Here is a 17,375-nt window from a genome sequence, read left to right as displayed (position 1 = left end):
AGGCACTTTTAGCTCACATTTTTTGAAAATTGGTAGCCACAAAGACACTAATTAAATGATTGGGGTGAAGGAAAAATACCTGAACATGGCAATCTCATAAGCCTACTTTCTTTCTTTGGAAAGCAGGGTAAAACTATGCCCACATTATTAAAATTACAGGAAAAAATATTCTTACCTTGCCACCAATGCGCACTTGAGCCTGAAGTTTGGCTAATTTTTCTTGATTCATGATGGTTTCTTTCATCTAAAATTAAAAAACAGTATAAGCAATTTCAGACTTCTGTATTTAATAACTGTTCTTTGATGCTCACTTTCAGGCTGATACAGAAAGATGCGTTCTGGCCAACGCATTGTTTTACCTGCATTTAAAAGCTCATTTCTGCACGTAAACTTTACTGCCAATGCAGCAAGGAGTTTATATGTTCAAAAAATAGAATAATAGTTCCCATGAATGGAAATTCCATGCAAATGAGAACATTAAGCATTACTCCCCAATGCAGAGAGGCATACTGGCCAGGCCGGCATTTTCTTAGCTTTGGAAATTTAACCCCAGTGTCAGAGATGGGAGTTAAGTTTCCAGCACTTCTGCGCTGGCAATTAAAACTAGTAAAAAAAAATAAAAAAAAAAATTTCACAGATAAGTACTGTCTTATTTGGGTAAGAAGCAGCCTGTGCCAAATGCACATTTTACATGCAGCCCACTTTTTTTTTTTTTTTTAACTCCTGATGCATTAGCATAACATTAGCTTTCTGCATCAGGACTTAAAAAATATATATTAACCTGTACATTAGAAAACCATGCACTGAATTGCACCGCAGTTTTAACATTCAGGTTTCTGCATTGGCTTATTTGTGTTTTTTAATCTTCAGGTATTTAATATCAGTAAAGGAACTGCTTAATATTTTGCCCAAGATAATTAGTGAATTGCAAACTGGTTAAAAAACAGTAAACAGTAGGATTAAATGGTCCATTTTCTCAGTGGAAAAAGGTAAACAGAGGAGTGCTTCAGGGATTTGTACTTGGTCTGGTGCATTTTAATATATTTATAAAAGATTTGGAAATGGATACGAGTGAGGTGAACAAATTTGCAGATGACAAAATTATTCAGAGTAGTTGAATCACATGCAGATTGTTATAAATTGCAGGAAGACCTTGCAAGACTGGAAGATTGGGTGTCCAAATGGCAAATGAAATTTAATGTGGACAACTGCAAGGTGATGCATATAGGGAAAAAACTCATGCTGTAGTTACACGATATTAGTTGCCATATTGGGAGTTACCATTCAGGAAAATGATTTAGGTGTCATGAAATCATCAGCTTGGTATGCTGCAGCACTCAAAAAAAGTAAACAATGTTAGGAATTATTAGGAAGAAAATGGTGAACAAAACGGAAATTCATGCAAGTGCTTGCTGGCTCACAGGCCAAGATTCTGATTTCTACTACTAATGCTGCTGGTGCTGGCACCTGAAGAGTGCTGCCATGTGAAACAAGCCCAACTGAACATTTTGAGAGCCCATTTGTGGTCCCAACCCACAGTTTGGGCAGCCTTACTCTAGATTCTTCTGGCATATTTAAAACAGTTTGAAATTATAAATCCAAAACCTCTCCACAAGAAAGCAGTTCTTGGCCCTGGTCCTAGATTCTTATGACATAGTTATGCAGTTTTATTAGAATAAATGTATCCACTCTTATCACCTCCTGTTTAGACTACTGCAACTTGCTCTTCACAGCAATCCCAGTGAACTCTTTTGCCACTGCAATCTAATCAAAATTTGGCTGCATGACCTTTCTTCAATTTGAAGAAAGGTCATGAACGATTTGAAGCTCCAGGGAGGAAGACTCAGAACCAATGTCAGGAAGTATTTCTTCACGGAGAGGGTGGTGGATGCCTGGAATGCCCTTCCGGAGGAAGTGGTGAAGACCAGAAGTGTGAAAGACTTCAAAGGGGCATGGGATAAACACTGTGGATCCATAAAGTCTAGAGGACATAAATGAATGTTGGGGAAAAAAAAAAAAAAAAAGATTTGCATTCACAAAAAAGCAGGGAGTAGCTTGCTTTTTATGGCAGTTACTACCCCAAATCAAATAAGTCTGATACTTCACTTTCAATGCATATCCAGCATAGCTCTCTGCTTCAACGGCAGGGGAGAAAGTCTGACACTTCAAGCATTTCCAGCATAGCTCTCTGCTTCAACGGCAGGGGGAATGAAGAAAAGTGGATCTATATACAGACAACCAACAAGGATTGAATTACATAGTCGGGGTAAACAAATAAGCATGGGTGTAGCTTGCTTATTGCTGCGACTGTTACTATCCCTAACTAGTTAAGCTAGATATTTCATTTAGATGCAGCTTCAACACTGCTCTCTACATTAATGGTGGGGGTGGAAGAGTAATAGAACCAAAAGGTTACTAAGAGCCAAGAGAAACAGATAATTATGAAAAAAAAAAAAAAAGTGTGAAACTTGCTGGGCAGACTGGATGGGCCGTTTGGTCTTCTTCTGCCGTCATTTCTATGTTTCAACATTGCTATGTCCATGTAACCTCTCTTCTCAAGTCTCTACATTAGGTCCCCATTCACTTCCACATACAGTTCAAGTTTTTCTTACTTGTAGCTGTTCATTACCTACCTTCTCTCTCCCTACATCCTTCCTTGTGAACTCTTTTCATGGAGCAAGAGTTAGCCGTGTCCTTCACTATTAAATCACAACTCCATGCTTTCTATCTTTCAGTGCCAAATGTCTGTAATATTTGGCATTATTCTCACTCTATGGTCATATTCAAATGCAGTCTAAAAAATTACTTTTTTGGAGACTATTACAGCCCAACTTCTCTACAATGAAGACAGGTCCCATAGATTATTTGTAATGTAGGTTTGACTAGACCAGAGCTTTCCAAACTTTTCATGTTGGTGACACACTTTTTAGACAAACATAATTTCGGGACACAGTAATTCAGTCTACTAGCAAACCAGAGGTTGTATGCAGTGTAACAAAGGAAAAAAGAAACATCACCCATCCTTATAAAACAAATCAAGAAATATAAAATCATCAGCAGTAAAACTGTACTAACAAAAAGAACATATTTCTAAACAGCTGATGAGTGGAATATCCAATAATTAAAAACTCATATAAAACATTTCCAGATACCAACAAAATATTTCAAAATAGCAGACACAAAGACCCAGTAATGAAAAATAATAAGGATACAAACATTTTTTTGCTCTGCATACCTGGGAACGTTTGATATCCAGGTCTCCTGAGATTGTTCTGAATTAGCAGGAGGAGGGGTGGTTTGCTTGGAACTTTCTCCTCTCAGTCACATACCAGCGCTCTCTCTCACACTGGCTCTCAATGACACACCTATACACACATGTTCTCAGTACTCACATATACACGTTTTTTCTCTCTCACTTATATAGGCTCTTAATTACACATTTACACACATGCTGTCTATCTTTTCACGCTTACACACACACAGGCTTTCAATCACACACATACATGCTGTCTTTTTCTCTCACACACAGACTCTCATTCACATGCTTACAAACATGTCCTCTCTTTCTCTCAGTTACACACAGGCTCTCAATGACATACTCACATGCTCCATCACCTGAACCAGCTCTCAATCACACACAGACACACATGGTCTCTCTCTCTCATTTAAACACAGGCTCTCAATCACATACTCACATGCTCCATCACCTGAACCAGCTCTCAATCACACACAGACACACATGGTCTCTCTCTCTCATTTAAACACAGGCTCTTAATCATACATACACATGATTTCTCTCACACACAAAGGATTTCAATCATACACACATACTCTTTCACACAAACAGGTTTTCAATCACAAACTTACACATACAGGTTCCCAATGGTAAACTTACATTCATGCTCTCTCTCTCAGGCAGGCTCTCAATCACAGACATACTCTCTTTCACATGTACAGGCTCTCAATCATTCACATACATGCAATCTCTCACTCTCTCATACACACACACAGGGCCCCGCGGCCCGGAAGAGGAAGTGGAGAGTATCGGGTGCCTGCGCGGCAAGAAGAGGCCACGCTAGTGCGCTCGGCATCGGCCTGAAGAAAAGAAGACTGCAGCGCGGCTCGGAGGAAAATGAAGAGGTTCAACCGCGGCCGATGGGACTCCGCCTCCGCGAGGGCTGAAAATGAAGAGGTTAGCGTTGGGAGGAGGCTGCTGCTGCCGCAAGTTCCCGGGGTGGGGGGGAGAGAGAGAGAGTGAATGAGCCCCCCCACCCCCACTCCGGGAACTTGCGGCAGCAGCAGCCTCCTCCCAACGCTAACCTCTTCATTTTCAGCCCTCGCGGAGGCGGAGTCCCATCGGCCGCGGTTGAACCTCTTCATTTTCCTCCGAGCCGCGCTGCAGTCTTCTTTTCTTCGGGCCGATGCCGAGCGCACTAGCGTGGCCTCTTCTTGCCGCGCAGGCACCCGATACTCTCCACTTCCTCTTCCGGGCCGCGGGGGGGGGGGGGCGGGAAGAAGAGAGCACGCCGGTGCCGCTGACTCCAGCTGTCCTGCCGCGTTCCGCCCGGGCGGAGGAGGACCGGGGAGCAGCTGGGTCAGCGGGAAAGTGTGGCGATACTTGTCTGCGAGCCAGATGCAGCCCTCAAAAGAGCCATATCTGGCTCGGAGCCATGGGTTCCCGGCCCCTGCACTTGCCGGTGTGTCACGTGCACCGGGCTTGCGCGACACACCGGCACACCTCAGGCGACACAGTAAAGTGTCGCGACACACACTTTGGAAAGCTCTGGACTAGACTATAAACTCCATGGAACAGAGACTCTCTCCTGTGTATCTGCATGTCACTAGTAGTGCTTTAAAAATTGACAGCAGTTATCCTTCACTCTGCCTTATTTCCTCCTACTGCTGCATATCTAGCATGTTTTTAAAATAAATATTAAGTCCAGATAGCTGACTTTTCTCATTATATGCTAAAAGCCTGCTGCACTCATCTCAATTCACAACAAAAATTTTCCGGTAATGCCCTTCTCCCCTCCAAAAAAAATAATAGGAGCTCCAAAAGACCAAATAAGTACAGTAGCATTCTTTTATAAGAAATTGAAAACTAGTACAATAAAACTACTTGAGTAATAAAAGAAAACAGAATGCGTAAAAGTCGAACACCAGTCGCTTCTCTTGTTTAAGCCGTTGGGGGTGACTGGCCAATGCTCCCCACTAAGGGTTCAAAAGTAAAGCCATCACCTGAAACTCAACCAACCAACGTTCCGTTTTCAGAAGGGCCCATCGCCACCATCACGGAGTCGAGTTGTCTCAGTAACCATAACAACAACACAAAACGTATTTATAAGCAGCATAAAGAAGCGGCTTCCCCGATGAAGCCGTACCAGCGGCAGGAGGGCAGGTCCCATACCCACCTCTGCGCGTGACACAAGGGCTGGGGCCCCACACAGCAATAACAGCCCTAACCGCAGGTCGCGCGGCTACCAAGTCAGAGACCTAGACCCGTCCCCTGGCCGTATCCCCTCCCCAGCCTCCCGCGGGCCCGCTTCCTACCTTCAGCAGCGTAGAGAGGTCGGCGGGGCGCGGACTTAAAAGCTGCACGCTGAGCCACAGCAGACAGGCGCGTTCATGCGCACCGAAGATGGCAGCCAGAGGAAGGGCCGGAAGTGACGCGCTGCGCCACCTGAGTTGCGGTCCCACTGGGGCGGGCGCGTAAGCCGCGGCGAGAGGGCGGGGCTCTCGTAATTGGACTGGGGTCTGTTTTGTGTTCAGGCACAGTCTGATGCGAGGTGGGCTCGGTTGCAGGACACTTTTAAACAAATGAAAGAACCATTTTTTTAAATTTGTAATTATTTAACAGCTTGAAAATGTCAACGTGAGATCTGAATCATCTTGCACGCGGCGCTTTCATCATTTAGCCTCTCGATCGTTTGTGTTGATGAAGCAGGCAACATCTTGGAATGCTAGGGTTGAAGCCTTGACGATTGGGAATGCTACTCACAAGTGTCAAACTTGTGCAACTTAAATCCCCCTTTTTTGTGTCTTTTACCATGTGTCCAATATATGCAGCAAAGCACATGTATTTCTCTGTTGGCGAGGCAGCGGAACTCCTTTTTGTTTGGGGAGCCAACCAAGCTCCGCTCCCACAGATAATTTTGTACTTTATGTTTACAGTTAATGTCATTCTTTCTTTTATACATTCTTTGGATAGATCATAGATTAAAATTATTTATTCCCGGGCCTACTAATAAAGTAAACTGCTAGGGTCTTTTTTTCTGCCTGTGGGCAGGGATGGCCTGCCCCTGAAAGTTGGATGGGCTAGGGCCTGGTTTGCCCACTCTGTTTTTATTTATTTATTTAGCGTTTTTTATATACCGAGGTATAGCAGAGTTGCCTTCACTCCGGTTTACATTATAACAACCAGTTACATTGAAATTTGACAAATTACATTAAACAGACTGAGAAACTGACATATAAAATTAGTCTAAACAAAAACAAGATATCGTATAAGTTAGGTATACTGAAAAAACAGGGTTCATAGATAATAGGAGATATCTGTAGTAAGCAGGATAAATTGTCCTCTGACAATTTCTGACTCTGTTCTGACACCTGTGCAGTGTTGCCAACTCCTAGTTGAAGAAAGTTACCAGATCCACCATGAAAAGTCTCCAGATTGAGTAAAAAGTAGCTAAAACCATGTTGTTGCCAAGTGGTGTCAGCTCAGCTGGTGAGCCTAAGATTGGTGGGGAAAGAGGGGTGATGCACATACACACACCTTTGCTGTCTCAGAAACTGACACACGCATATTTGCATTCTCTCAGTCAAAAAAAAATTCTGAAGCTCAAGATACTGACACATTCTTGCAGTCTCTTAGGCACAGACACTATGGCATATACATGCCTTTTGGGGAGGAGGGAGGGAACATGTGATTAACGTCCTGCTGTCCAAGGAAAAACCTCACCTGTTACAGATGAGCAACTTTACTTTTTCTGTGGACAAGCAGGACTGCAGTCAGACTACTGGGATTGCCCAGCTGAAAACCAGGCAGGTCAAGCAAAAATACAGGAGCAGACAAGCTGAATATGTAAAGAAGGCACAATCATAGTGAAAATAAAGATGGTGTGCCCATAATAATGAAACAAGCACTCATCAAAATTATTGGAGGCCTGTTTTGCTCCCCAATCCCCCTTCCTTCTTATTCAGTAATTACCTTTTTTTTTTGTAAGGAAAGGATACAATTAGAAGGCTGCTGGAGAACAGAACGACCAATTGAACAGTCAGAGAACTCTCTGTCCAAACAATTGTAAAGAGCACGAGTATGCCGAGTAGTCCTTGTGGCTGCCTTGCAAATGTCCAAAAGAGAGACTGCATTATTGAAGGCAAATGAGGCCCATGCATGAACCTGATGCATTTTTATATGGGATGGAGCAAGAGCGCCCATGCTGGTATAACAAAAGGAAATGCAGCTGGAAATTCAGCGAGAGATAGTCTGTTTAAGAACCGGACCATCAGGTTGATTCAAGTCATAGGTAACAAAAAGCTGAGATGTGACACGTGAAGATTGGGTGTGGCCTAAGTAAATGCGCAAGGCATGAACGCAGTCTAAGGTATGCAACCTCGCCACTTCTGGAGTCTGATGAGGTGGAGAGAAAGAAGGTAAAACAATAGACTGGATGACATGAAATGAAGAAACCACCTTGGGCAGAAACTTTGGATGTGTCCTGAGAAAACTTTGTCAGGGAAGAGTTGAAGAAAAGGTGGATAAATAACCAGAGCCTGCCATTCAATGACCTGACGGACAGAAGTGACAGCTATCAAAAAGCCACTTTCCAGGAGAGGAGACGAAGGACAAAGCATCGAGATGCTCAAATGGTCCTTGTGTCAGGCGATCAAGGACAAATGTTAGATCCCACTGAGCAGAAGTAATAATCACTGGAGGCTTCAGGTTGAAAAGGCCATTCATGAACTGCGAGACCAAAGCGAATTGGTAGATCAGCTGACTGTCCATGAAAGTATGAAATGCTGAGATGGTGGAAAGGTGGACCTTAACCGGTGAGGTTTTGAGACCAGAGTCCAACAGAGGTAGGAGATAACGCAGAAATGTGGATGGAGCAGGTCACAGGGGAAAGTCCTTGAGATGTACAACAGATAGAAAAATACATCCACTTGCAAGCATACAATTTCCAGGTGGAAGATCTGCGAGCTGCCAAAATGACCTCCTGCAAGCCAGGTGGAAGCACAGAGTCCCCATTCAAGTCCTCTGGAGGAGCCAGGCTGTCAGAGCCAGCATGGGAAGATTGGGATGAATGAGGGTGCCCTCGTGTTGTGTGAGAAGATCCTGACAAACTAGCAGAGAGAAAGAAGGATGAACCAACGGGCGAATAAGCCAGGGAAACCAGAGCTGATGGGGCCAATGTGGAACAATGAAAATCACTTGAGCATCATTGGTGCGGATCATCGGGAGTGTCTTTGAAATGAGGGGGATAGGAGGAAATGTGTAGAGAAGCCCCAGTCCCCAGTGATTCAGAAATGCATCAGACGCCAGAGCTTGGGACGAAGGAAGTTTGGAGCAGAAGTGGAGAAACTTGTGATTTGCAGGCAATGGGAAAAGATCCCTAGTCGGGGTCCCCCATTGAGCAAAGACAAGATGGACTGTATCCCAATGTAGAGACCGCTTGTGAGGCTTCAGTCTGTGGCTCAGCAAATCGGCCAATTGGTTTGAGGCACTGGGCAGGTAAACCTCGGTGAGACAGATGTTGCGAGGAATGGCCCAAAGCCACAGATGCCATGCCTCCTGACATAAGCGCTGTCTAAAAAGTCAGGCAAAACAGTTTTAAAATATACATAATAAAAGTTATGTAAAAACAAACAATAAAACAGGTATCAATAAAAAACCGTGGAAAGATAAAGAGAGAAGGAGAGAAGGAAAACAAATAAAAGTGAAGGCTCCAGAAATAGTAGTTTGAGGCTAATTGTCAGCTGATAATGGTGTCAGGGAGTGTTAAAGGCCAAAGCAAAGAGGAATGTTTTTAGTAATGATGTGCATTTGTTTGCGCCCCTTAATGTAAGTGGTGAATCCTTGGGCCGATGGCAGATGACAGCACCCCCAGGAGGATATCCTGAGAGGGACCACCGGCTAGGCTGGAGTATGGAGACAAACACAGATAGTTCTTTATTAGACAGGAAATAGAACCACCAGAGGTGGCAGTATTGAGCTGATGTGTACAGCAGGGCTGAAGTCCTTCAGATACTGGAATTGTGATCTCTGGGTTGCTGAGATGTAGAGAGAAACTATAGGTAGTAAGTAGACAGGGTATGCTGGATGCATAACCAGTAGTAGATGATACACTCACAATTGTAGATATCTGTAATAGCTTCAGTGCAACAGAGAGTCTTCAATATATTCAGGAACAGGAGCTGTAGGCGAGTACTGGTTCCTATATGCAGTCTGGAATAAGAACTCACAATATCTGTGTATGAGATGGCTTCTGGAATAGAAGAGAGTCTTTGGAGGGTTTTAGGAACATAGGCCCTCGTGGAGTGAGTACTGGTTCCTGTCTGCAATCTGTAATAGTAATTCACAAGATATAGGTATGCGATAGCTTCTGAGATAGAAGAGAGTTGGTGAAGGGTTTTAGGAACATGGGCCCTCGTGGAGCGAGTACCGGTTCCTGTCTGCAATATGAAACAGTAATATACCAGATATAGGTATTCGATAACTTCTGAGATAGAAGAGAGTCTGTGAAGGGTTTTAGATACATGGGCCCTCGTGGAGCAAGTACCGGTTCCTATCTGCAATCTGCAATAACAACTCACGATCTCCGTACCTGAGATAACGTCTTAGAAAGAAGGGAGTCTTCAGAGATTGGGAACATAGGCCCTCGTGGAGTGAGTACCAGTTCCTATCTGTAATAGAACTCACAGTGTTAACGCATGCGATCGCTTCCAGGCAGTAAGGAGTCTTCTGAGCATTCAGGGACGTAGGCCCTCGAGGAGCGAGTACCGGATCCCGTCTTAGCAGTCTGAAATCAAGAAGAGAGAGCGGGGTCCCCGAGGAGCGGGTACCCCTTAGTAAGTTTGTAGAGGCAGAGCTGCAGAGAAAGAATTCCCCTTGCTAACTCGATTCGTAGTAGCAAACAAAGACCTTTTAAGTTGGAAGCGGATGATGTCACTACGGGGGGACGCCCCCGAGGTTCGCTCCCTTGCCGGAACAAACTCTGGAGCGCACACCCTTACATCATCAGGAACATGGCGGATCCACAGCATCAGGCCAGCCCGGGGATTCTGGGGAGAAGCGGCTAGGAGAAGCTGTGGCAGCATCTGTCCATCAGACCCGAAGGGAGTCGCCACAAAGGTAGGGTGGAGCGAGGACGAGAACAGGCACGAATGCAACAGTTGGGTAGAACAGGATTATCTGCTGGATATGGAAGCACAGTCTCATCACTGGAATTTGAGGAATCTGTAAGTGTTTGGGAGCAAGCCTTCCACTTAAGCTGCTCCTGAAAAGCAAGCTCCGATTCCATGAGTGGTTCAATGGAAAAAAAAGGAGGGAGGTGAGGTGCAGGGGGTAATGAGGAAGATTTATGGCCAGCTTCGTGAGAACTGTAGCCGAGGACATAGCCTTAGAGGTCTTAGATGCTTTCTGCGGAGGAATGGCCGGATTAGTAGCAGACAGAGAACAGCCAGAAGCAGCAGAAGTCAAGAGAGCCGCTGTTCCAACAATGTCTGTTGAAGAATATGCTTTAGTAGACTTATGTGCATTGGCCTTAGCAGAGTCACTAGACACCTAGCCCGACTTCCACTCCATAGCCTCAGCGCTGTCTGTCGACACCGAGTGTGGCTTCCATGCCTTATCCATGGCGCCATGGTCATTCGCACCATGAGATGGCACCATCCTGAACTTGGATGGCTTAATATCAGCACTAAGGTAATACTCACTGAGGGTAAATCATACAATAGGTTCCCTATACCTATACAATAACAGCTACATAAGAGAACACACAAATCTTATATTCATGAGACCACATGATAAAAATTCTAACTAGACAATAAATACTATCTAGCTCATACATTCATTCACATCCACACCATTCAATCACAACCACTAAAATACCACATAATGTATTACATAATACCCACAAATATTTAGTTCCATATTAATCCATTAATCAAAAAATGTACATGGACATGCAGTTCAAAAATGCAGTAAATATCGCTAGATTGTAAACAATATCATGTGCAAATAGCCTAGGTAATCTAAACAAAAAATCAAATAAATCACATCATCAAAAACTTATTATGGACCACTGGGTCTACAATATATATCATCTCTTAAAGGTATTTATTTATTTATTTAAAAAATTTTCTATACCGTCGCTAAGTTATATACCATCGCAACGGTTCACAAATAGGCACAAATAATGTATATATAGGTGGGTATCGTACATTCTAACAAGTGCCAGCTACAAACGGTAACAATATCATTAATAAATATACATTTTTGGGTAGTGATGAAATAGTTGTGGGAAGGTTTATTGTGGTACTTTCCTTTGGTCTGTTTCTCTACTGTACTATGTATTTATAATATTGTGGTGCCATTTATTTTGGCTTGCGATTTCCTGTATTTTTCGTTCTCTCTCTACCCCACTGTAGACACATTCAGTAGAAACTTCCAATGTCCAGTGTCCAAATGTAGAATCAGCACTGTCCAATGGACACTGGACATTGGAAGTTTCTACTGAATGGGGCGGATTTTCAGAGCCCTGCTCGCGTAAATCCGCCCAAAACCGGGCGGATTTACGCGAGCAGGGCCCTGCGCGCCGGTAAGCCTATTTTACATAGGCCTACCGGCACGCGCAGAGCCCCGGGACTCGCGTAAGTCCCGGGGTTTTCGGAGGGGGCGTGTCGGGGGGGCGTGTCGGGGGCGGGCCCGAACCGCGCGGCGTTTTCGGGGCGTGTCGGGAGCGTTCCGGGGCGTGGCTACGGCCCGGGGCAGCCCGGGGGCATGGCCGCGCCCTCCGGACCCGCCCCCAGGTCGCGTCCCGGCACGCAGGAGGCCCGCTGACGCGCGGGGATTTACGCCTCCCTCCGGGAGGCGTAAATCCCCCGACAAAGGTAAGGGGGGGGTTTAGACAGGGCCGGGCGGGTGGGTTAGGTAGGGGAAGGGAGGGGAAGGTGAGGGGAGGGCAAAGGAAAGTTCCCTCCGAGGCCGCTCCGATTTCGGAGCGGCCTTGGAGGGAACGGGGGTAGGCTGCGCGGCTCGGCGCGCGCCGGCTATACAAAATCCATAGCCTTGCGCGCGCCGATCCAGGTTTTTAGCAGATACGCGCGGCTCCGTGCGTATCTACTAAAATCCAGCGTACTTTTGTTTGCGCCTGGAGCGCAAACAAAAGTAGGCTATTCGCGCTCCTTTTAAAATCCGCCCCAATGTGTCTACCTTTAAGAGATGATATATGTTGTAGACCCAGTGGTCCATAATAAGTTTTTGATGATGTGATTTATTTGATTTTTTGTTTAGATTACCTAGGCTATTTGCACATGATATTGTTTACAATCTAGCGATATTTACTGCATTTTTGAACTGCATGTCCATGTACATTTTTTGATTAATGGATTAATATGGAACTAAATATTTGTGGGTATTATGTAATACATTATGTGGTATTTTAGTGGTTGTGATTGAATGGTGTGGATGTGAATGAGTGTATGAGCTAGATAGTATTTATTGTCTAGTTAGAATTTTTATCATGTGGTCTCATGAATAAAAAATGTTTGCACAGATTGATGTGTGATGTGGTATAAGATTTGTGTGTTCTCTTATGTAGATGTTATTAATATCAGCACTGACAGGAGAAGAGGGTTTCTGCACCTTGATATGGCAGCATTTTTTGGCGCTTTGGACTTCTGTGCCTTGGTAACAGCGTCCATGATTGGAGCCGTAGATGAACTTTGGCACTATGTCAGCCTGGGTATCTGCTCTGCGCACCTTGGATTTGGTGCTGTGGGGACTCACTGAGTTACTGGCATCTGACTTACTGCACAAGGAAAACCGCTCTGCCAGTTTCAGGGTGGAAGAACAAGATGCTGAACCCAGGTCACTCTCAGCTACTCCTACACAAGAGGAAGAAGGATCATAGAATCTGGAAGGACTTTAGGTGAGATCCACTCTGGAGAAAGAGTCGGGGGACAGCAAGATGAAGCAGTGTCCTTGCTAGATAAACAACGAGACTTGAGACGCCGTGATGAAGGAGAATCTGAAAGGCAATGTTTATATTTCAATTTTGCTTTGAGAATTTCATATTTGAGTTTAAGGTCCCTGTAGCAGCAAGCACGAGGAGATATGCGGCTGCATACCTTACAGACAGCAGAGTCTAGACCAAGATAAAGTAAGCAGAGAGAATGCTGGTCTCTGATAGACATTTTCTTTGAACAACAGAAACAAAGTTTGAAAGGGCAAATACCCTTCCTGGAGCGACCGTTGTCGGACATAGCAGTGGCAAACAACAGAGAAAAGAAGTACCCAACTGTTCACATAGGCAGACAAAAAGAGAGTGAGGGGAATGGGCGAGGCTGTGCAGTGGCTTTTGGCGTGAATACACTGTGCATGTGTGAGAACATTCTAGAAGATCAGCTTGAGAGATTAGTTTCCAACTTGGCGCCATTGGATGACATCACCCAGTAGTGTGACTGTAGTCCTGCTTGTCCAAGGAAAAAGAGCTCACTTGTGATGTCATCTGATTCTCCGAGGTGAGGTGGGAAAGACAACCAACAGAGCCTGTTCTGAGGAGGGATGAGGCAGGACCAGCAAGATGAGACCTCTAGCCAGAGGTCTCACTCTCTTGCATGGTCCTGCAGCACTCTAGCCAGAGAAGTCTCATTGTCTTGCACTTTTCAGCATCCAGATCTGCTTAGTAAGTAGGGAGCCTAATGGAAATTTAGGAGAAGGGGAGGAGGAAGTAGTTGCTGCCTGTGGTGGCCCAAATTTTGGGGGGCCACGGCCCCTGAGGGCCCCCCTTTCTGCTATGTCTATTGGAATGTGTGGAAATTATTACAATGTTGTCTTTGCTAGGAAGGCTGGCAACTATGATACATGAGTTTCAGCTGGGTTCAGCTTTCCTCCATACTTCACTCATGTTTCCAGATTTTAGCATTCTTTAATGTCATCTAACCAGACTACTTTCTTTTTTCTTCTCTTTCTCTCTCTTACCCTCTATTAGCTAATTTGCCACCAGAAACCTCTATGTACTATGCTTCTACCTTCTATCATCTCATGCAATCTTTCATTTGAGATCATGCTTTTCCCAATAATCTTCAAAAACTTTCTCTAGTAGCATGTTTTAAGTGCATGTATTTTCTTTATGAATGATACATTTACATAAATTCATGCTTCACGTCCCTATCCTACCTCTGAGAAAAGGTAATCACTTAGTAATAATTTCTTCAGCTTTAAATCTAAATTCCTTCTAAGAAACTCCGTACAGTCCCCAAAATCTTTTTTTGCTTTCCTGATTCTTCATTTTTACTTCTGGTAAATATTTTTCACCTTCTGTGATCCACCTTCTGTGTTTCATTCCTTCAGCAAATATTTATATATTGATATTCTTTTTGCTGATTATCATAATTCTCATCTTGGTGTTCTACTTCTTTCCTTAGATCTTATGGGTTACACATAATCTATTTATCTGTCTTGTAGGCCATCTTTTTTAGATGTTGGTAGTACTGTATCATCAGCCTATCAAATGTTCGATAAGTTTATGCCATTGATGTTTGTATATTCCCATTCTTAAAGAGCTTTCAAGATTAAAAATGTACTATATAAATTGAATAGAAATAGGGAGAGTATGCACCTTGTCTTATTCCTTTTCTTCTTTCCATGTTCTTTGAATTGTTGATATTCTAACTGTAAAAGTCATGATTCAGCATAAATGCATGATTAACTTGATACCAGCTGTAGCCAGTTTGCTGTGATTTACTCTATCAAAAGCCTTGGCATAGTCAATATAGGGCCTGTTTTACTAAGGTTTTTCTCCCATTCTGTCTATGAAAAAAATGCTTAGTAAATGAGGCCCATAGATCTTTCTTCTTGAATCATTCTCTCAATTATCATTAGTGTGAGTAAATACTATTTGCTCAACCATTCTGATATTACTTCTCTGGAGCTCGCCATCTATTTTTGTCTTGTAGCTTTCTCACTTGAAGCTGCCATCTGAATTTTTAATGAATCAGCATCATGTACTCGCACACTGATCTCTGCAGAGTGCTTCTCACATTGCATCTTTGGTTCACCGCTACGCTCATTCGGCTGTTTCCGCCTTTGTGTTAGCACATGGGTCTTTGACCCACGTCGCTCACTTTTGTGTTCCTGCAATATACTTTCATGTAGTGCTCCTTTACTACCTGTGCCATTTTAACTTTGTTTCATTCATTGTTCATTGACCCTGCATTATTTTCACTGTTCTTGAAGTCTGTAGACTGCCTTTGTTTTTCATTCATTAAGAAACATTTGTTCTGTATTAGCCACCAACTATAATTATCCATATTCCATTCATGGCCATTTTTCCTCAGTTTTTATGTATTTCAAATTATTCTCCCAGTTTTCTCATCTTTGGGGGGATGGAAGGTTCAGATTCCCCTGCACATTTTCAAATGTTAGAAGTTTATTGCAGTTTAAACATCTGGGCAGGATGAGCATTCAGTAGCCAGAGGAGGAAGAAAAGTGTATCTCGGTTCTCCATTTTTAATTTTATTTATTAATTTTATTTATTTAACAGCTTTTTTATACCGACATTAAAATACACATCATATCGGTTTACATCATAATGAAAGGTTGAAATTACATTGAACGGGGAGGGGGGAAACAAGAGAACCAAGAACAAAAGAATTGGGGCTCTACGGAAGAGCCAGAGAATCAAGCGAGGATAAGAGGAGGGGAGGGGATATGACTAAATTTACAATTGAAAATGATAATGCATAACAACATATTTACAAAGTTGAGGATGGAAAAGAGAAATGGACATATTTACAACGAGAAAAAGAGGGGGTCGAGGATGGAAGGAGGGGTGAGGGCGGAGGGCTAGTCAGGAAAGGCCTGGTGGAAAAGCCATGTTTTGAGCATTTTTCTGAACTTCAGGGGGCATGGCTCAAGGCGGAGGTGGGCGGGCAGGGCATTCCATTGGGTTGGACCGGCGATAGATAGGGCACGGTCCCTGGTTGCGGAGAGGCGGGCCTTCCTGAGGGGTGGAACTTGAAGGGTGCAGGTGAGTTTTGCTCTGGTAGGGCGTGCAGATTGGGAGAGTCGGAATGGTTCACTGAGCCATGAGGAGTCATTCTTGTGAATAGATTTGTGAACTATGGTGAGGGTTTTGAACAGAATACGGAATGAGATGGGGAGCCAGTGCAGGTCCTTAAGGACAGGGGTTATGTGGTCAGTTCTACATGTGTTGCTGAGGAGTCTCGCCGTAGCATTTTGAAGAATCTGGAGGGGTTTGATGGTGGAGTGAGGGAGACCAAGGTATAGGGAGTTGCAGTAGTCCAGCTTGGATGAGAGGGTGGCTTGGACGACTTTTCAGGTTGTGAATGTGAAGTAGTGGCTTGAGCTTTTTGATGATGTTAAGTTTGTAAAAACCTCCTTTGAGGACAGAGCTGATGTGAGTTTTTAGGTTCAGGAGGGGGTCGATTAGGACACCAAGGTTTCAGACAGCGGGCTGTGCAGTTAAGGAGAGGGTGTTAGGGTCGTTTGGGGGTAGGAGCTTAAAGGTTTGATGGTTGTGGATGAGGAGGAGCTCGGTTTTGGAGGCGTTGAGGGCTAGCTGTAGGGTGGTGAGTAGAGAGTTGATGGATGAGAGGCATTCCTCCCAGTAGCTTAGGGTAGCAGAGACAGTTTCATGGAGGGGTATGATGATCTGGACATCATCAGCATAGATGTAGAATTTGAGACCAAGGTCTGAGAGAAGGTGACAGAGAGGAAGGAGGTAGATGTTAAAGAGGGTGGAGGAGAGAGAGGAGCCTTGGGGTACTCCCTGAGCGAGAGAGAGATGAGTAGGTACAAGTGCAAATTACTACAGTTCATATCATTGTTATATATTTATCATCTCTCTGGTGTTGTGCTCAGGGGTGGACCCTTGTCCTGTGGTAGTAGAGGTACTGTCCACAGGGGGCGGAGCACGGAAGGAGACAGAGGCAGTGTAGAGCTTCATCACTGGAAACCCGAGGTCCCCCCTGGAGGATACCAAAGGAGTCCGCTTGGACTTAGGTGGGCCTCGCAGGGTCTCCTGGGAGAGTGTAAGTCCGGCGTGCCCACAGATGCTAGAGGAGCGCTATCGGGTTCGAGGCTGGAAACAGGTTGAAGCAGAGTGAACAGAATAGAGATGTGATGACAA

The 17,375-nt window shown here is 44.3% G+C and overlaps 1 protein-coding gene across 1 annotated transcript in view; it reads right to left on the bottom strand.

The window, feature by feature from the left end:
• The window catches only part of BTF3 (basic transcription factor 3), a 39,340-nt gene extending 33,633 nt beyond the window's left edge, over positions 1 to 5,707 (bottom strand). Inside the window, exons 1-2 of the mRNA XM_029574840.1 lie at positions 5,551 to 5,707; positions 176 to 244 (exon numbers count right to left, since the gene is read on the bottom strand). Of these exons, the coding sequence (XP_029430700.1) occupies positions 176 to 244 (69 nt within the window). The 5' untranslated portion in view covers positions 5,551 to 5,707. The remainder of the gene's footprint in view (positions 1 to 175; positions 245 to 5,550) is intronic.
• Positions 5,708 to 17,375: the final 11,668 nt, after the last annotated feature.

Source organism: Rhinatrema bivittatum, chromosome 1 (genome assembly GCF_901001135.1).
Source record: "Rhinatrema bivittatum chromosome 1, aRhiBiv1.1, whole genome shotgun sequence".
Lineage (NCBI taxonomy): Eukaryota > Metazoa > Chordata > Amphibia > Gymnophiona > Rhinatrematidae > Rhinatrema > Rhinatrema bivittatum.
The sequence above is the reverse complement of the archived record's forward strand: the minus strand, read 5'-3'. Positions and strand labels throughout refer to the sequence as shown.